This window comes from Bos mutus, chromosome 26 (assembly GCF_027580195.1).
Source record: "Bos mutus isolate GX-2022 chromosome 26, NWIPB_WYAK_1.1, whole genome shotgun sequence".
Lineage (NCBI taxonomy): Eukaryota > Metazoa > Chordata > Mammalia > Artiodactyla > Bovidae > Bos > Bos mutus.
The window spans coordinates 758,532-778,417 of NC_091642.1; the positions used below are offsets into that span (position 1 = coordinate 758,532).

General features: G+C 56.9%; 1 protein-coding gene across 1 annotated transcript in view; it reads left to right on the top strand.

Annotated features, from left to right (window-relative positions):
* Positions 1-19,886, top strand: part of CFAP46 (cilia and flagella associated protein 46) — a 93,972-nt gene extending 74,086 nt beyond the window's left edge. Inside the window, 16 exon segments of the mRNA XM_070363446.1 lie at positions 180-350; positions 4,899-4,996; positions 5,392-5,468; positions 6,134-6,264; positions 6,441-6,568; positions 7,312-7,391; positions 7,934-8,095; positions 15,387-15,457; positions 15,578-15,638; positions 15,712-15,747; positions 16,206-16,308; positions 16,875-16,987; positions 17,895-17,976; positions 18,516-18,652; positions 18,752-18,832; positions 19,615-19,886. Of these exon segments, the coding sequence (XP_070219547.1) occupies positions 180-350; positions 4,899-4,996; positions 5,392-5,468; positions 6,134-6,264; positions 6,441-6,568; positions 7,312-7,391; positions 7,934-8,095; positions 15,387-15,457; positions 15,578-15,638; positions 15,712-15,747; positions 16,206-16,308; positions 16,875-16,987; positions 17,895-17,976; positions 18,516-18,652; positions 18,752-18,832; positions 19,615-19,739 (1,656 nt within the window). The 3' untranslated portion in view covers positions 19,740-19,886.

Sequence of the window (19,886 nt, forward strand, 5' to 3'; positions counted from 1 at the left end):
GTTCGGGAGAGCAGAGCGCTCTCCTCCCTGCGTCCTGAGCCGGTAGGCCCGCGGGCTTAGCGGTGAAGGCCGCCTCGCCCGGCCTCTAGGCTGTGCCAGCCACCTGGAGGAGCGCCTGGGTGCCCACCTGCCACGGACATTGCCCGGACCCCCATGGCAGCCTCAGTGGTCTGTTTCAGAGCTGCTCGGCCTCCGAGAGGATGCGCGATGTCCTGCTCGCTGCCACGGCCAACACCAGCAGCTCACAGCTGGCTGCGCTGCTGCAGCTCCAGGACAGGCTGAGACGCCAGGAGAGGACATCCACCAACCTGTGTGCCAGCGTGGAGCAGAGACTGGCCGCCATATCCAAGGTAAACCAGCCGAGGCCACCCTTGAGCCTACCCCGCCCCGCAGCTCTGCAGATGCCCTCGGACCAGGTGCAGATCCCAGCCCTGCCTCCCGCTTGCTGTATGGTTCTGGGAGAGCCACTCCCCATCTCTGAGCTGCAGCTTCTCATGGGCCCAGTGGGGAGAGCAGCTCACCTGCAGCATTGGCTGGACTCTGCAAACTCACAGTACAGACACCCAGGCCTGCGATGGTCGTGAAGGACCATCGGGAGGATGGGGCTCTAGGGGGGTCCATTTCAGTTCATGCTGTGTTTGAGGAAATGTTTTATATTCAGCCAAGTCTTAGAATTTAATTTTGGAAGAAATTTGCAGAGCATGGTAGCTAATAGAACCTCCTTTTTATTTGGACTAGCAAGTATGAATTGGAGACTTAAAGAAATTAAACTTGATGAAATTGAATACAGAGAACAGGCCAGAACACTCTGGTCAAGCCCACCCTCCTCCTCTGTGGGGCTTCCATGGCCGCTGGTGTGGGCAGACTTCGCACCCCTCGATCCAGGCTGCCTTTCTCCTTCTGACCAGCAGGGATGGGATGGCTCTCTGCGCACGGCCGTCCTGTGTGTGCCGGGGGTGTTACAGCAGCCCTGGCCTCCAGTGCCTTCCCGCGTGACACCCCAGAAATGTCTCCAGGCCAAGAGCCCTGCCGTGACCCAGGGACAGGAACCCCCCCTCCTGCAGGGCAGGGCCAGCCTGGAGGAGGTGAGAGGCAGTCTGTAAACCCTGGGAAAACTCATCAGTTGAAAGCCCGGCAGTCTTCTGCTGAGACACGGTACTGGAGAGGACGCCCCGGCGGCCAGTCAGCGGGGATCCACGTCCCCAGCCCGTGAGCACCAGTGGCACAGCTTCAAATGTGTGAACAGAACCGACTCAGACGGAGCCGCAGACAGATCCTCGGCTCCGTGGGGAGGCTGGACCCATCCTGGCAGTTGCTGGTAGAAAGAGAAGATGAATCGGCAGCAACCTGCAGAAGTGTGCGGGAAGGTCCCCGAGTGCAGGAGGCCTGCACAGACGTGGCCCAACGTTCATGGAACGAGGAACCAGGAAGGAGCAGGTGCACCTGCCCCCCCAGGTGTGTGCGGAACCTCTACCAAGCGGACCGTCCCTGGCCGCTGGATGCCTCAGCAGACGCCAAGTGCTGAATCACTCAGGGTTTGTTTTCTAACCACAAGGAAATTAAAACATAAATCAATAACTAAAAGATACACGTAAAAATAAACGCAATTTCCTTGAAATTAAACAGTATGTCTATCATCATCAATCGGTCAGAGAAGAAATGACAATGGAATTTACTAAATACTTTAAATTGACTTAAAGAATGAAAATACTATATATGAAAACCTAGGAGCCTTGTCTAAAACAGGGTTTAGGGAAAAATACACCCTCGAGTACAAAAAGAAAGCCTTAAAAAACTGATTTAAACTTTGATTTCAAGAAGCTAGAATAAAAACATTTAAGAAAAAAGGAAAACAACTGAGAGACAGAACAACAGAAACCATGAAATTAAATCACGCCTCCGGCAGAGGGGATCAGTAACAGCAAGAATGGGTTCCCGGGGCAGACTGCCAATAGTAAAACTGATAGACACTTAGGAGGACCTGACGAAGAAAAGACAGAAATTTCAGGATAGGTGATATGACATCATGAGATCCTTCAGACATCGAAAAACTAATAAGACTGTTTTTATAACCTTACTCTAGTAAATTTGACAATTTGAATGAAATGGACAAATTCCTCAAAAAATATAACCTACCAAAGCTGACAATAGAAAATCTGAATAACTTAATCTCTCTTCAAGAAGTGAAGCCTTAGCACCATCACAAAGACAGTCCCAGACCCAGTTGGCTTCACCAACAAATTCCCCCAAACACTGAAGGAAGAAATGATCCTTCAGGGATCAGGAGCAAGAGGGACACCCCCTGACTCTCCAGAGAGGCCCCACGAGCCTCTGTACTGAAGGCCCAGCGAGGCCCTCACATGCGGGGAAAATCTCCTACCGCCGTGGACACAAAGCATCAGGCCCCACGAGCCTCCGTGCTGAAGGCCCAGCGAGGCCCTCACATGCGGGGAAAATCTCCTACCGCCGTGGACACAAAGCATCAGGCCCCACGAGCCTCCGTACTGAAGGCCCAGCGAGGCCCTCACATGCGGGGAAAATCTCCTACCGCCGTGGACACAAAGCATCAGGCCCCACGAGCCTCCGTACTGAAGGCCCAGCGAGGCCCTCACATGCGGGGAAAATCTCCTACCGCCGTGGACACAAAGCATCAGCCCGAAGGCCCAGCGACTGTGAAGGGATAACGCAGGAGGATCAGATGCTGTGCACCATGCAGTCCAGTATTTTAACTCGTTCAGTATAGTCCACCGTATTAACAGGAGGAAAAGGAGACAGTCATAAGGCCCATAAAATCTATCAAGATGATAGATGCAGAAAAACTGTCAAAATTCAACACCAGCCCGTGATTTCAAAAAATCAAGATAGGAGATCATTTTATTTATTTTTAATTGAAGGGTGATTGCCTTACGGCGTTGTGCTGGTTTCTACCAAACACCAACATGAATCGGCCAGGGGTTTACCCCTGCCCCGCCCCCTCCCTCCCCACCCACCCCTCTGGGTGTTGACCCAAGCCGGGTGTGAGTTGGCTGAGCCACGCAGCAGTTCCCACTGGCTCTCTGGCTTACATATGGTAATCTATGTTTCCATGTTACTGAGAAGATAATTTCCTTAACTTGATAAAGAATATCTTTAAAACTCCACAGCAAAGATCATACTATACATTAATTTTCAGAAAAATTCTGAAAACTTTTCTCCTAGAGTTGAAATGACACAAGAAAGCTATCACACTTCTATTCAATGGAACAGTTAGACTAGAAAAAGGAATAAAGGGCAGAAGCATTGAAAAGGGAGAAGTAAAACTGTACTCACAGTCAGCGTGATCGTGGGCCTCGAAAGTCAGCAGCTCTGAGACGCAACATGCAGACGGCGGGAGGCCACGACTGACGGCTGTGCCGTGACTGCGTCTCCGCACGCCAGTTACAAGCAGCGACAGTGTCTGAATAACCGTTTTCAGTGACATCAAAGCCAATCAAACACCTAAGGAAAATCTAATAAAAGACATATGGTCTCTACCCCCAAAACCACAAACGTCTCTAAGGCAAATTCAAAAAGAACTGACTAAGCAGAGAGGCAGCCGAGTCTGGGGAATGTAAGGAAGTGCCAGCTTCCGAAACAAAATAGCAGGACCTGCTTGAAGCAGCGGAAGAGACCACAGAGAAAGGCCAGGAACAGGCCCGCTGCACACGCCTGACGCACGTCGAGGGCGACACTCGGGCCGGGAGGGGACGGTGCAGCCCCCTGAGAAGGTGACACAGCGGAGCTCGAGGATGACGCTTTCGGAGACGAGCCTCCTCATCACCAGGAAGGAGGTACTTTCTACACGCTGCACTGCACGGACGTGAAGAACCTCTGTTCATCAGAACCACAGCCCAGGAGTCAAAGGCGGAGCTCAGAGGTCCAGCACGCTCCCGGAGTGACCGGCAGCTGGAATCCTGTGTGGAGAAAAGACGTGGCCCGCTCTCGGGAAGAGAAAGACTGAGCTTCCGATAGAGGAAATTCACAAGGCTGAACTGTCACAGAAGATACCCAAACGGCCAGTAAACTTTTAAAGCGATGCCCAGTAAACTTTTAAAGCGTCTCACTGGTCATCAGAGAAACGCAAAACTTAAAACCCTGCCCAAGTGCTACTGGACGTCCACCAGAGGGGCGGAAAACACCCAGGGCTGAAGAGGAGGGGGCCCCGGTGGGGGTGGGGGTAGGGTCCGTCCGCACGTAGCCCCTTGGGAAGTGAGTTCAACTCAGCAACTCTCCCTGCGGGCTGTGGTCCCCAAGGACAGACGTCACAGCAGTATTAGTGCCCACTGGCCACAGGCGGATGAGAGGCTGTGGCTCCCCCGTGGGACACTGCAGGCGAAAAGGGCACCAGGGTCAGCTGCCACGGGTGCCAGCCTGGAGGGGCCCCGGACGCTGGGCGTGGCCGCTGGAGCGGAGGCGGTCTGGCCCCTGTAACCCATCCCCCAGACTGGGGCGCACGGTCTCCCCCTGCTTCGATCCGTCTGCTCCGCTGGAACAGGCGTTCCCCGCGCCCCCTGCCGTGGACCTGAGTGTGCACACTGGTCAGTCGCTGCAAACCTGAAGCTCATTTCATCAGCAAGTGGGGAGAGGGTGTGAGCGGCTCCTCTGTGGGGGCGGTCTGCGGGCTGCCTGTGGCTCCTGCTGCAGACCCGCAGGAGAGGGGCTGAACCGCACCACCTACCGGCTGGGAGACTGCGGGCCTCCGGGCCTGTGTCTGCTGGGGGTTGGGGGAGGCGCCGCGGGGAGCGGAGGGGCGGGGCCGCCGGGCCCTCCGCGGCGCTGGGTCGGTGTCTTCCCGGCGGTGCCCGCGGCGAGGTCCGCGTGCCTCTGCTGCCCCCTGGCGGCGGCCGCCGGCCCGGACTGACCCCGAGTGTCACCCGCAGGCTTGGCAAAACCTCTGGGTCACCGAACAGCACTTTAACCTCTTGAATGACATTCCCCCCACGATGCGGATCGTCTTTCTGCACCACAGCAGGGACGGGTGAGGCCTTCTCCCCTGTCCCCCAGCTGCTCCCCAAGACCCTGCCTCCTGCTCCGGCGGTCGCTGTGGACACGGCACCGGCCAGGGTGGGCCGCCCGTTGGGATGGGGTGGGTGGACCGTCCCTCTGCCAGGGTGCCCAGGCTGACGGGTATGACGGCGGGGGGCCGGGCACAGTGCCGCGTCCTGCCAGCACACAGCCCTGGCCTAAAGGGCACGGTTGAAGTGCAGCAGAACTCCTGGTCTGCCGGCCTTGGGTAGCAGGGCGGGGGGTGGGGTGCTGTGTGACCCCGTGTCCTGACTTGTCTGAGGTTCAAGGAAGGGCCTCATGTCCGGGGGGTGGCACAGAGTCCGCCTCTTCTGGGCTCCTCTGGGACCCCACCCGTCCCGCCAACAGGACCCATCTGTACGGCGCCTCCTACGACAAACCCAACTCCATCCCTGCCGCCAAGGGCAGAACACTGCAGACAGGGCGTGAGTCGTGCCACAGCGCCGTCCTCTGTGGAGTGGGGCGTCCCTGGGAGGGCGGGACACACAGAGACCCGAGACTTCTCCACCGCCCCCCTCCCCGGGTTGCCAGCCCCCATCCAGGCATCTTTCCTAGGTAGGGAGGGGGCATCAGGTGGAAGCAGCCGAGCCTGGCCCGTGTGCCTCCCACTGGGGATACCCCCCCAACATTCCCTCTCCAGCTCCTTCCTCAGCCTCAGCACTTCATTCCACCTGCCCATTCATTTACAAGCACAGATAGAGAGCCATTTGCTCTGTCCCAGGACCCCCTGGCTACTTCCTGGTGCCCCGAGGGCCTATCCCCGCTCCTGAACGTCAACAGGAGTGATACCACCCACCTGTCCCCTGCCGGGGGACCGACCCCCCGTTCCCTGCTGGCCCCTCACTGTGTCTGCAGAGCAGTCTTGGCACACTGCAGAGGCCAAGTTTCTGTCCGCCTTCCTTCCCAACCTCTCTGGCCATCGCCCCTTCAGCGGGGTTCTGGCGCTGACTCCTGGGGAAGGTCCCAAAGCTTTGCCTTTAGCTTGCCACCCCCCATCAAGTCTGGTGGTGCACAGGGCTCCGTCCGCAGTGCTCTCAGCCTGAAGGGCAGTCTGCGAGGCCCAGTGTGGGACGTGCCTCTGTCTCCGCAGGCTCCTGCAAGGTGGCTCGGGTGGCCGTGAGCCCCGCCGACTTCTCCCGCCTGCTGGCCAGGGTCCAGCAGTTCCGGGAGCAGGCCCAGGCCGAGGCCTACAGTGGGGACATGGCCCTGAGCACTGGCCTGGTGAGACCTGAGCCCATGGGTAGGGCGGGGACCAGAGCAGTGCTGCGGGCTGGGGTGCCCTGGCTCTGAGCGGGCCTTTCCTGGGGGTCGCCTACAGGGTCTGGCCCCTTCCCTCTGGCCGCCTGGGGCGGGGTCCCCTCTGACACCTTCTGACCTCCGCGGTTGTTTGGGTTGAGGAGGAGTCGGAAGGCGTGCACCCGATGGGGGAGGACCGTGCGCTGCCGAGGTTCGAGGCGGTCTTGAAGTCCATGGAGCAGTACCTGCAGCCGTTGTTCCCACTGCTCAGCTGCCCCCCGGAGCCCAGGTACTGCCCAGGGCTGCCTCCCAAGGGGCTCAGGCACCGAGTTCCAGCCAGACTGCTGGAACCCTGGGGGTGGAGGGGCACGGCGTCCCTCTGTCCCCACAGGTGTGCACAGGTCCCAAGCAGTGTGACGCCCAGGGCGAGGGTGGGCGGGCAGGGGGCTCCGTGCGAAAGCCAGCTCAGCCTCCGCCCCTGAGCCCCGCGGCTAGCTGAGCGGCTGGCTGTGGGCGTGGGGGCAGGCAGAGCCGTGTCCTCTTGGGGACTCTGAGGCCGCAGCCCCGGGCTTCTTTCTGTGCGGAATTGGGCGGCGGACTGACCTGGAGAGAGCACAGGCCCTCGGAGACAGAAGCTGGGCTCTGCCCACCTGCTGTCGGGGGGGAAGTCTGGCCCCACCCCAGACCTTTTCTGGGGGACGTCACTGCCACGCGGAGCCCCGCTGTCCTCTAGTCTGAGTGTGGTGGGAGGGGAGAGCCTGGCAAAGGGCCCGGCCCCGTGGATCTGGGTTTGGGGGGAAGGAAGCTGGAGGGGTCAGCGCATGGACTCCCTGATTGGCCAGCAGGTCAGAGTGTCCTGATTCCAATGTGCTCATGTCCATGCCCTGGTCTCGGGAGACAGGCCCCCAGCAGGGAGCCTGGGGAGCCTCATGCCCTGATGCTGCCCTGGAGACGTGCCGCCCGAGGACTCACTGCCCCTTCTCAGTGGTGCTCATGGGTTTTTTCAACCTGAATCTGTGCCTTTGCTTTCAGAGCACCGATCCCCATGGTCGTTGCAGATTCTGGAAAAACCAAGGGCAAAGACAAGGAGAGGAAAGCGTCCCTGTCCCAGGGTGAGCGGGGCCTGGGGCCTGGCCTGTGGGACGGAGGCCGGCAGAAACCACTCCGGACGGCGCTGATCGGTGCCCTGGTGGGCCACGTGCAACCCCCCGCTGCCCACCCCGCCCTCAGGAGCCCCGCCTGGGCAGGCCAAGGGGCAGAGACCATGGCGATGCCACCGTCACCCTCGGGGGCCGACGGCTGGAGTGGCTGCGGGGTCCCGGGAGCAGCACTGCCCTTCCTCTAACGGAGCTGCCCCAGTGGCCACGGTCCCCTCCGGACAGTCCTCGGGGAGGGGGGCTAGTGCAACTGCCTGTCCCTGAAGGGGCTCCCTGGTGGGAGGAGCCGAGGCTCCAGCACCTGCTTCAGGAGTGCCCACGGAGCGTGGGCGGCCCTTGGCACCACAGAGGACATGCTGTCCCCCCACCCGGGCTGTGTCCAGGTCCTGACTGTGCCCAGTTCAGCCTCCTCCCTAAGTCCCTCGCGGGGTGGGGGTGTGAGGGGCAGGGGTCTGTGCCTCCAGTGGGCGGTAGCAGCTGCGTCCCCCCTGCCACAGTGCAACCCGAGGTCGCAGATGATGTCATCCTGATCGCAGACAGGGATCTGCTGGAGCTGCCGCTGGAAGGGCTCTCCGTGTTCGACGACGGGCTGGTCTCCTCGCTGTCACGGGAGTTTTCTCTCCAGATGCTGTGCAATCGCCTCCGCAGAGAGGAGCCAGGTGAGAGCCCGGCGGACACCTGAAATGCGTAGACGGCTTTTCACGATAAGAGAGTGTAACTCTTGTGAAAAGGCAGTTATCTAAGTTGCCATGCTTTTCGAGACCCTGGCGCATTTGGAAGTGTTTAGGGAGCACGTCCATGAGCCAGTGCTCTGACAGCTGCCAATGTACCCCAGGCAGGACCCTAACTTCCCTCCTGGCCTCACAAAGTTCTGTCTCTAAGGAGGGGACTGGTGTTCACCAGCTAACGATATAGTTGGTCATCAGTTAGATGGTGAGAGGCAGCAAGGGAGACGACCGGGAGGCCTGGCTTGGCCTGGGCGCAGGGGGAGCCGGGTGTGGTCATACTGTGCTCCATGAGCGTGCAGGGCGTGTGAACACTCTCCAGGCTGCCCATTCGTGCCCTGTGGTTTCCAGGTATGTTTCACTGTGATAAATGTCACATAACATTAAAAACAAAGAGATTGGACTTTTATTTTCACCCAAGATAAAGTGAAAGAGACCAGATATGCCCTTCCAGCTGAAACAACGAACACCCAGAGGAAAATACATGAAGCACCAGTTTTCAGATACTGGCAACCAGGCAGTGGGCCTAGCAACCCCCAAGGGGGGAAACAGGCAGGTGAGCCCCAGCTTTCCGCCTGGAAAGAGTCTCAGGCTGCACAGGTGAGGGGGGCTCAGGCAGAGCCCAGTGGTCTCCCCAAGGTGAGCAGAGTGGGGCTGGGGACACATGCGATCCTGGGAGGAGAGACACGCAGAGGGTCCCCTCCATCCCCAGCTGCAAGCCAGTTAGCCAGGTGTGTGTGGAAACACAAGAGCTCATGGCTCTCGGCATCAGGCACAGGGGCCAAGCCTCTGCCAGGGGAACCGGCTTCAGGTACAGGGGCCAAGCCTCTGCCAGGGGAACCGGCTTCAGTCCTGCCGCCAGAGCTGAAATATGCCTCAAGGCATCAAACTGTTTCCAGGTAGCTTAACTGCATCTCAAAATAAGGTTTCAAAATTTTTTTTAAAAGTAAAAATTAAATTTAATTTCAAATTAAAAAAAATCCAGGACCCAACAAGGTAAAATTTGAAATGTCTGACATCCAATCAAAAAGTACCTGCTTTCAAAGACCCCTAAAGAAAAGTCCGTCAAAAGCAGAAGCAGACATGACACAGGTGGCAGTCAGCCAGCAGACCGTTAGGCAGGCCCTGACCTGCGGCCCGCGTGTCGGGAGGTGGTGGGAGGGGGAGTGCGGTGAGCAGAGACGGGCAAGACGTGAAATGGACCCGAACTGAGCTTCTGATGAGGAGAGACATGCCCTGGGCAGCGTTACTGCAGCCTGGCATGGCAGGAGGGAAGCCTAGTGAGCTTGAAGAGATTGAAAAAGCAAACTGGGGAAAAAACACGATGAAAACACTGTGGAGAACAGAGCAGCAGTGAGCTGCCGGGCAAGGTACAGCAACTGGATGTGCCTGCAGAGGAGCTTGCTCTGGGGATTATGTGAGTGCATAATCACCAGCTTTCCCCCCAGATTTCATGAAAACTGCAGTCTTGCAGACCCAAGTTCAGAGAATCTCAAACACAAGAAACAAAGAAAGCTACAAAGGGACCATTGTAGTGAGTGATTAAAACCAGTGGTAGAGTATTTTGCAAGCAGCCAAGGGGAAAAGAGCCAAGAAGAGGTGGCAAGAATACACAGAAGAACTATACAAAAAAGATCTTCACGACCCAGATAATCGTGATGGTGTGGTCACTCACCTAGAGGCAGACCTTCACATCCTGGAATGCGAAGTCAAGTGGGCCTTAGGAAGCATCACTACGAACAAAGCTAGTGGAGGTGATGGAATTCCAGTTGAGCTCTTTCAAATCCTAAAAGATGAGGCTGTGAAAGGGCTGCACTCAATATGCCAGCAAATTTGGAAAACTCAGCAGTGGCCCCAGGACTAGAAGAGGTCAGTTTTCATTCCAGTCCCTAAGAAAGGCAATGCCAAAGAATGCTCAAACTACCGCACAACTGCACTCATCTCACATGTTAGCAAAGTAATGCTCAAAATTCTCCAAGCCAGCCTTCAACAGTATGTGAACTTCCAGATGTTCAAGCTGGATTTAGAAAAGGCAGAGGAACCAGAGATTAAATTGCCAACATCTGTTGGATCATTGAAAAACCAAGAGAGTTCCTTTATTGACTATGCTAAAGCCTTTGACTGTGTGGATCACAACAAACTCTGGAAAATTGTTAAAGAGATGGGAATACCAGACCACCTGACCTGCCTCTTGAGAAATCTGTATGCAGGTTAGGAAGCAACTGGACATGGGACACCAGACTGGTTCCAAATAGGAAAAGGAGTACGTTAAGGCTGTGTATTGTCACCCTGCTTATTTAACTTATATGCAGAGTACATCATGCGAAGTGCTGGACTGGATGAAGCACAAGCTGGAATCAAGATTGCCAGGAGAAAATCAATAACCTCAGATATGCAGATGACACCACCCTTATGGCAGAAAGTGAAAAAGAACTAAAGAGCCTCTTGATGAGAGTGAAAGAGGAGAGTGAGAAAGTTGGCTTAAAGTTCAACATTCAGAAAACGAAGATCATGGCATCCGGTCCCATCACTTCACGGCAAATAGATGGGGAAACAGTGACAGACTTTATTTTTCTGGGCTCCAAAATCACTGCAGATGGTGACTGCAGCCATGAAATTAAAAGACGCTTACTCCTTGGAAGAAAAGTTATGACCAACTTAGATAGCATATTGAAAAGCAGAGACATTACTTTGCCAACAAAGGTCTGTTTAGTCAAGGCTATGGTTTTTCCAGTAGTCATGTATGGATGTGAGAGTTGGGACTATAAAGAAAGCTGAGCACTGAAGAATTTATGCTTTTGAACTGTGGTGTTAGAGAAGACTCTTGAGAATCCCTTGGACTGCAAGGAGATCCAACCAGTCCATCCTAAAAGAAATCAGTCCTGAATATTCATTGGAAGGACTGATGCTGAAGCTGAAACTCCAATACTTTGGCCACCTGATGCAAAGAGCTGACTCATTGGAAAAGACCCTGATGCTGGGAAAGATTGAAGGCGGGAGGAAAAGGGGATGACAGAAGATGAGATGTTTGGATGGCATCACCAGCTCAATGGACATGAGTTTGAGTAAACTCTGGGAGCTGGTGATGGACAGGGAGGCCTGGCATGCTGCGGTCCATGGGGTCGCAAAGAGTCAGACCTGACTAAGCGACTGAACTGAACTGAAAGAGAAAAGATACCTTGTGTATTAAGAAGCAAATACAAGAGGCACAGCAGGCTTCTCAACTGAAACGACACAAGTAGTGAAGGACGTCTCTAAATTATTACAGAAATATCTATCAATGTAGATATTTTCAAAAATAACTCTCAAGAACAGTGGCAAAATTCTTTTTCAGAAACAGATGAGCTGAATTATTCCCACCAGGCCTGCTTACCCCACAAGAAAAGCTGAGCATGTTCTCCAGGCAGGGAAAAAAGGGTGGGAGTCCACATCTACACAAAGGAATAAACACCAGAAGCTGGAAAGGGGTGGGTGGGCGTTAAAACTTTTTCTTAATTTAAAATCTCTTTAAGAGATGTTGACATTAAAAATTAATAGCAATGTGTGATGGGGTTTACAGCATTATATAAATGGAACGTGTCGGGCAGCAAAGGCTGGGGGTGAGGGTCGTGTGCTGACCGACCAGTGACCAGCGACCAGCGCAGCAACTGCACACAGAGGCAGAAACGCACAGCTAGTAAACGATGGAGAAGATGAAATAGACTCATGAAGCAGCAGGACTGGTCAGAAGAGGCCAGGAAGAGGGGACATGGAGCAAAGCAGACAGGACAAAGAGAAACAAAACAGCAAGATGGTGTGTTTGCACCCGAACACACCAATAATCAGTCTCCGTGCAAGGTCAAAACACCCAGATCAAAAGGAGAGGGTCCCCTCCCTGAATGGAGATGCAGGGCCTGGCCCCAAACGTGCTTCTTTAAGGCAATCAGCTCAAATCAAAGGACACTAATGGGCCAGAAATTAAGGACGGAAGAGAGTGCGGGTTCCTGGCCCACTCGGAGCAAGAGCAGGAGTGGGGTGGGCGGGCAGAGCCTGGAACAAGCCCCGCCCACTTGCACCCCTGCTCCTGGGAGTCCCGCCCCTTTCACATTTTATGGGCTGTTTGATGCCTTTGTGAGAATCTGTTCTAGTTTTTCGCCAGTGTTTGCCTTGGGTTTTCCAGGTTTTGCTCGTTAGGTCTGCATACATTTTCCGATCACTTGTCTAAACTGCCGATCTCCCTCAAGCTGGTCTCTTCACTCCTGTGCCTGGTACCTCTCTGTGAACAAAGTATTTGAATATAGCCCAGTGTATCCATCTTCTCGTAACACCTCATGCTTATGAGGTCTTAAAATAAGACATTTATTTTCTTACCTGAAGACCATGAAGATACTCTGTGACGCCCTCTGTCTCCTTCGTTCACCTTTCGTTCTTTTGCCTACCTTCCATCTGACACTGGTTTTTGTGTACAGTGTGAGGTGAGGTTTAGTTTTCTTTTTTCTGCGTGAGGCCCCAGCTGTCTGCACACCATTATTGGAGGGCCTTCCTGTCTGCTCTGCTCTGCATTGCCAGCGTTGTCTGGAAGAGCAGATCATCCTACGGGCATCCGGCGGTGACGCAGGACAACGTCCCAGAGATGTCCCTCTCCTGATCCCCAGGCCCCAAGAGGATGCGGCCCGACAAGACAAAAGGGCCTTCGGGGTGTGATTAGTGACAGACCCTGAGATGGGGACGTTGTCCCGATTGTCTGGGTGGCCCCGTGCCATCACGAGGGTCCTGAAAACAGGCGGGGGGCGGGCATGGAGGGACTGGAAAAGGCAGGGTCACCGACTGCGCTTGGAGCCTTGAGGGGGACCCGGCCCTGCCCACACCTCGGTTTTAACCCAGCGGGACCCCTTTTGGGCTCTGGCCTCTGGAGCTGTTGTTGAAGCCCCTGCATTGTGGTCCTGTGTTGCAGCAGCGGCAACACTCGTGCAAACTCTCACCGTAAAGTAGCGAGCACACCGCGTGAGTGTGAGCTGTCTTCCGAAGCAGTGCCGAGTGGGGATAGAAAGAAGGATTCTGCACACCCCAGAGTGAGGAACCCCAGACCCTGGAGCCCTCAGGCTGCAGGAGTGCTCTTTGAATGTTAATTATTCAGGGCAAACCTTTAAGGCTAACCAGAAAAGAAGACAACTGGTGTATAAATTCCAAACCAGTAAAGAGGGGAAATGAGTAAGAGAACAGGTGACCCAAGACCTCAGTCAAGTTACGAGCGGCCAGTGACGGAGACCCACACACGGAACGCGGGGCGAGGTGCCGGGACTCGTCCGTGGATCGTGAGCCAAAAAGGTGCGTGGGCCCCACCTGCCACTAAGGGCAGAGTGAGCCAGAGCATGCCAGTCAGGTGCTGTCTGAGCGAGAGACTCCTGACCAGAGACGAGCCACGGCAGCAGGAAAGCAGAGCAACAGACAAGAGCAGTGCCGGGTGCCACTGAAAGGGCCACCTTCTCACTGTGCAGCGGAGCCACCTTTGTAGCCTCGGGCCCCCGCAGGGCAGGGCCACCACTCAGTGACCAAAGAGCCCCACACGTGGGAAGCACAAGTAGCAAGAACCTGGGGCAAGACTGTGGGGCCCACGCTCGAGATGGGAGAATCCAGCCCGCATCCACCACTGCAAGTTGGATGAGCAGAAAGAGCACAGACAGGCTTTGAGCAACACAGTTAAACTCAGCTTCGCGGACACGTGGACCTTGTGTCTAGAAATTAGAGAAACAGGCTGAGGCCATGTGTGACTGGGTCAGATATCAACTCCCAAAAGATGGATTTTTTTTAAATCCCCATACTTTTAGAAATTTTATAACAGTGACTTCTAAATAGCTCATGGGACTCAGAAGAAGTGACCATAGAAATGTCAAAAAGACTGGATTATAGCAGAATCGAGAAGGATCTTTTACCTTTATGTTAGGAGAAGGGCTGGAGGCTTTATGCTGAGCATCTAATTCGGGAAGTTAGAGAAGAACAGCAAAAAACAAAAAACAAAAGAAAAAATGAAGAAAGCAAAGGGAAGCCTACAAAAAATACATGAACAGACACCAACAAAATTAGAAGCAAAGATAAACATTGGTTGTTTGAGAAAATAAAAAAAACCTCATAAAATAGACACATTCTTGTGAGAATGACCCAGAAAAAATAAAGGCACAAATATACAATATTAGAAATAAAAGAGACACAAGTTCTAAAGAGCATCAGAGATTGAAGATAATAGAATATTGTGAACAACTTTGTGCAATATATTCAAAAATTTATGCAAATTTTGGACAACATCCTAGGGAGAAAGAACTCGAGACTCAAGAAGGAAAGAAAACCCCGACAGCCTTATAGCCAAGAAAGAACGATCAACAGATTTATATTCCCCCACAAAAATACCAGTTTTACCATCTTTTTCTGTTGAATTCTACCAAAATTCCAAGAAACCATTCTTGTCAGTCTGTACATATCTCCCAGGTAGAAGGAAAAAGGCTATCTTCTGCTGGTCAGTGGCGAACCTGACACCCGAGCTGCTCAGGAATAGGAAAGAAAAATACAACATTTCATCACCCCATGTGACCTTAAAACCTACAGACGTCACAGGTGAAGAGAGTAAAGGGAAAATGAACCTGTAAACATCTCAGATGATGCAGGTATTCACAACAGAAATTCTTAGCAAGCCAGGAGCGGAGTGAACGCCTCACCTTGATGGAGGCATTGGTCTGAATCTAGAGCAGGCTGCCTCCCGTGTGCCCCATAAGTCGGGGCTCGGCTGAGAGCCCCCACGTCAGCACTTCCGTCTGTGCTCAGCTGGAGGCCTCCACCAGAAGAGGGACGGGCAGGGAGCAGACGGTGTGCATTCTCAGGAGGCAGAGCAGCCAGCAAGCAGTGCCCCGCCCGCGGTGAGTGCGCCAGGCGGCAGGCACGCTGGCAGGGCCCAGCGTGGTGTGTGAATGGTCAGGCGTGCGGGCCTGGCGCCTCTGGCAACTGTTCCTTCTTGAGACCTCCTGGCCCAGGTCTTTCCCAGCCCTGGGAGCCTTTCCACTGGAGAAATTACTGCCATTTTGGATTTACCAAAATTAAAACCAGCTCTTCTCACTACTTGTTTCTACACTGAGGTGAGAGTCACGTGATATAAAATTAACCACTTTCAAGTGAACGATGCAGTGGCGTCTGGTGCAGTCAGTCCTTGTGCCTCTGTCTAGCTCCGTGACCCCACTTCCCGTTACTGTCTCAACAGAGGGGAGCATGAAGAAGGAGAGCAGAGGCAAAGATCATAAGAAGAGAGGCACAACACGGAAGGCTGGGAAGGTAGGTGGCCCAGGCCCCACCGAGCCCCGGGCCTGGGGGGCCCAAGGCCCGGCCCCTGGATGGAGCGGGTCAGCTCTGCCTGCAGGCTGCACCCTCAGGGACTCCTGCCTGTCTTCACAGGGCAGCATACCCCGGATCGTCCCCTCCCACTGCGTCCTCGTCGACTCGGACAGCTTCAAGTGTATCCTTTGATGCTTCACCCGCCCGCCCCAGACACGGATCCTGCGGCCTAGTTCTCCTTAACCAAGGCCCAGTTGTCGTGGACCCCTACGAGGAGGCCCAAGGCCCAGGTGAGCGCTCCCTGCCAGGGACCACCCACAGCACTGGGAACATCCAGGCCTGGGTGCTGACCTCAGCCTCTGCCCTGCCTCCATGTGGCCCTGGGTCAGCTCTTGCTGCACTGCCCCGGGGAAGGGGGGCGGTGGCCGTGTGCTCCGGGACCCGCCCTCACTCTCGTCTGCAGCCAGGGCAGGTCAACAGCATTTGGCAGGGACCCCTGAATTGGCAAGGTGCCGCCCCCGGGTGTGGGCCTATGGCAGAGGGCTGCGCCCGCGGCTCTGGGACAATTCCTTGGCTCTTTGGCTGAGCTGGTTTTCATATCTTCACAGAGGAGGGAAGGAGCGCCACCCCTCCACTCCCCGGGCCCCCTTGCCCATGAGGAGCCAGGCCCCGGGCGCCCGCCACACCAAGGGCCCCCCGTGTCCGCACCCTCGACGCCCGTTTTGTCACCATCCCATTCTGGTTGCAGAAATGCTGACTCCTGTCTCCGTGACCCGGGAAATTTTGGAAAGATTCCGAGACACGTTCACTGCGAAATGGACGGGACACCTGGGCAATAAGCAGTTTCCCAGGTTGGCCTCTGGGCTGCGCCCACGGGAGACCCCTTCCCCTCCCGCGCTGACCCCTTGTTTCTTCAGTCCCTTCCTCACTGCCCGGAGGCGCCTAGAGCCCCAGCGCCCGGCGGGTGCGCGCCCACCCGCTCGGCTTCAAGGGCCTCCAGGCAGCGCCTCGCCGAGGGGCGTGTCGGGGGCGGGGCCCTGGAGGGAGAAGCCTGGGAGGGCGGGGCCTGGGACGGAGCGGGGCTTGTGGCGGGGCCGTGGAGAGCGGGGCCTGGGCGGGGCGGGGCCTGGGCGGGGCGGGGCTTGTGGCGGGGCCGTGGAGCGCGGGGCCTGAGCGGGGCGGGGCCGTGGCGGGGTCTGGGCGGGGCCTGCGAGAGTTGGGCCAGCTGCGGGCCGGGCTCGTCCCAGCCGACGCCCTCAGGGACCTGGGCTCCCGGGATGCAGGAAGGTCCCTCTGCTGCTTCTCAGAGTAACCGCCCGGGGGAGGGCTGGAGCGGACCGCGGCACAGGCTGCTCACGGTGGCGGCCCGAGCCCCGTCGCCTCCCCAACCCCGCTCTCCCTCTTCTTGCCTTGGCAGCCAGGCCGAGTGGGAGCAGCTTCTGGGCAGCTGCACAGGCTTCTTCTTCTACGGGATGGAGAACTTCCTATCGCACATATTAGTGGAAAGGCTGGCCGCCATGAACTTGGAAGGTGAGACCTCCGAGGCCCGCCTCTCCCGCTAAGCCCACCGGCACGGGCCACAGGTCGAATTCGCACAAGGACGGAGCAGGCCCCCTGTGTCTTACCAGGTGTCTCCCGTCCTCTGACGAAGGGCTGGGGGCTTTAGGACCGCACAGCAGGGCCTGGGGGTGGGGCTGAGGCCCCTCCTGCCCTCCGTCCCCCTCCTCCATTTCTCTGAGAGCCAAGACTCTGGAGTTGGGGCAGTTCACCCTTTAGGACTGAGCATGCAGAGTCCAGGAGGCCTGGGCCAGCATTTCTGGAAGGTTCTGGTCACGACTCTCCCCGCTCCCAGCTCTTCTGCTTGAACTGCAGGCTCTGGCCCCTTTTCCCATTTCCTCCTTGCTGTCCAGTGGCACCTCATCACCCCGCCCCACCCAGGTGCCCCGGTACTCTGCCCCCACCCCCAGCCAAGCCTGTGCTGTCTGCTCCCCTGGGGATGGCCCCTGAGGCCGGCCCACAGTCAGGTTGCGCGGGGGTTGGCCTCCGTCCATGGGGCTTTCTCACACCCACACTCAAGTGCTCCAACACGGGCCCTGTTTCAATGGGCACAGGAGGCCACCGCCTCGTGGGGGCAGCTGGGAGCTGAGACCCCTCCTGCAGGTCGGGAGATGCAGTAGGCCCCCCGGGTGGACTTCCTGCCCCTCACTCCTTGCCCAGCCTGGCCGCCTAAGGAGACTGTGAAGGTGTGGAGCCCCTAGGGTGAACGACCAGCTTGCCCATGTGGCCCAGAAAATGGACCAAAGTCCGAGCCTCGGGCAGAGGGGGCTGCGTTTCCACAGCTGCCTGTACCCTGGGTGACACCTGCCCACAGGGTTTCCCCCCGCCTCCCGCCCCCTGCCCTGGGCACCCCACCGATGAGTCCCACCTGTGACCACAGAGTGCCAGATGATGGTGCTGCTGGACTTGGCCCAGTCCTATGAGAGTGTGCGGCGCCACGCAGAGTCCTCGGAGAGCAGGAGGTGCCAGGGGTCCCCTCTGGAAGCTGATGGGAGACCCAGGGGGCGTGTGAGCGGTGGATGATCATCTGGGGCACTGGCCCTGCCCCCCACGGCAGCCGGGCCGCTGTGACCTGCCCCCAGACCACAGGCCTGGCCGGAGCCTCAGGCAGCTGGGCTTGGGACGGGAGACAGGGGGCAGTGGGGAGGACACCTGGCTCCAGCACCCCACATCACCCATCACACCCCCCCAGGGTTTCAGGGGCTGTGGGCAGCGGGGCTGCAGACCACCTCTGCGGGGGGTGCTTCCCCTCTCAGCTCCCCCCACGCAGGGAGCCATCCAGAGTGTGCCGGTACCCCGAAATGATTTTTCTTGCTAAATGGCACTTAATTGTTCGCGTAGGGAGGCTGGCGGTGGGTGGGCGGGTGGAATCTTGATTTTTCAAGAAGCTTAAGGATGGTGAGTCCATCTACTGGGTCCCACACTTGGTACTCTTTGGGCTGTGGACGGGGAGGCTCTGGCCGGGCCCCTCGTGCCGGCCCACCATCTTGGTCCCCTGCAGTGAACTCCAGCTGTCCTTGGAGGAGCCAGTCGAGACCGCCATCCTCCTGAGCCTGGTGGGGGTCGGGAGCATCGTGGCGAGCCAGTGGCCTACGGTCCTGCAGGACAACGCGATGCGGGCCCGGGTCCTGTGGGAAAGTGAGTGGTTCCGGCCCTGCTGTGCAGTCCTGCAGCCATGCGGCCTCCTGGGGCCTGCGGGGGGTGGATGGCCCATCTCAGGGCTGATTTCTTCTCTAGATCTGTTGGCGGTTGGCAGGCCGATCGGGAGAACAACCCGCCTGCTTCAGGAGGTGGGAGCCAGTGAAGCTGCCCACCACGGTAACTAGCAATGGCCTCTCCTCCTCCAGCCCCTCGGGTCTGGGGTTGGGGGACTCTCACTCTTCCTGTTTCTGGGGACCATCAGCCTCTGACAGCCCATAGCCCGTGCGAAATCTGGCATCCAGTATTTTTAGGGAGAAACACGCAAATGACTAGAACATCTTTATCTTCAAAAGGCTCAGGTCCTCACACCCTGAAAAGCCCCCCGGGGCGCTCTTGGGGAGGAAGCCCACCCACTCCTCTAGTGCAAATGAAACCCTAATGTCCACGTGTAGCGACAGCGCCCACGTGGATTCTGGTGTGAAAAACCCGAGTGCAGCACGCTGACGCGAGAATCTGCTGTAACTAAGAAAGAGTTAGCCTAGCTCATGAGGTCTTCAAATACAGAGTGCAGAAGAGCCTAAAGTTTAAAATCCCATGGTCCACAGTGCCAGGGAGGTCGTGGCCAAACAATAAATGCTTGTTGAATGAGCGAGTGAGTGCATGAGTGAGCCAAGTGTGTGTGTGCATAAGTGAATGTGTGTGTGAGTGAGCAAGTATGGGAGTATGTGTATGAGCAAGTGTGTGAGTGGGTGTGTGAGTGAGCGTGTAGGAGCAAGTGTGTGAGAGTGTGTGAGTGAGGGAGCAATCGCACGGGCGAGCGGGTGAGGGTGGCCTGTGGCCCGCGGCGTCCACACCTGGGCGGTGCTGGAAGGCAGGGCCTGGCACCATCCCCTCCGTCGGGCTGGCCCCAGGTGTATGTCCCCATGAGCCTGCATCGCGCGCCCATCCGCTCTCCCCAGACGAGTCCCTGCACGCCTGGAAGGACCGGCCGGCGGCACTCCGGCCGCAGCTGCAGGGCTCCGAGCGGCTCCCCATCACCCTCAACACGGTCCTGTATGGGCTGCCGCACCAGGCCATCGTGTGAGGGGCGCCCGGCCCACTCCCAGGCGCCTTCAGCCTCCTCCTGAGACCCCTGCCAGGCTGCGCAGCGGAGCCCCCACCCCGTTCTGCACAGGGCAGCGCGTGCCCGTCTCCACCGTGAAGCCAGGGCCCCGTGGTGGGGGGTGGAGAG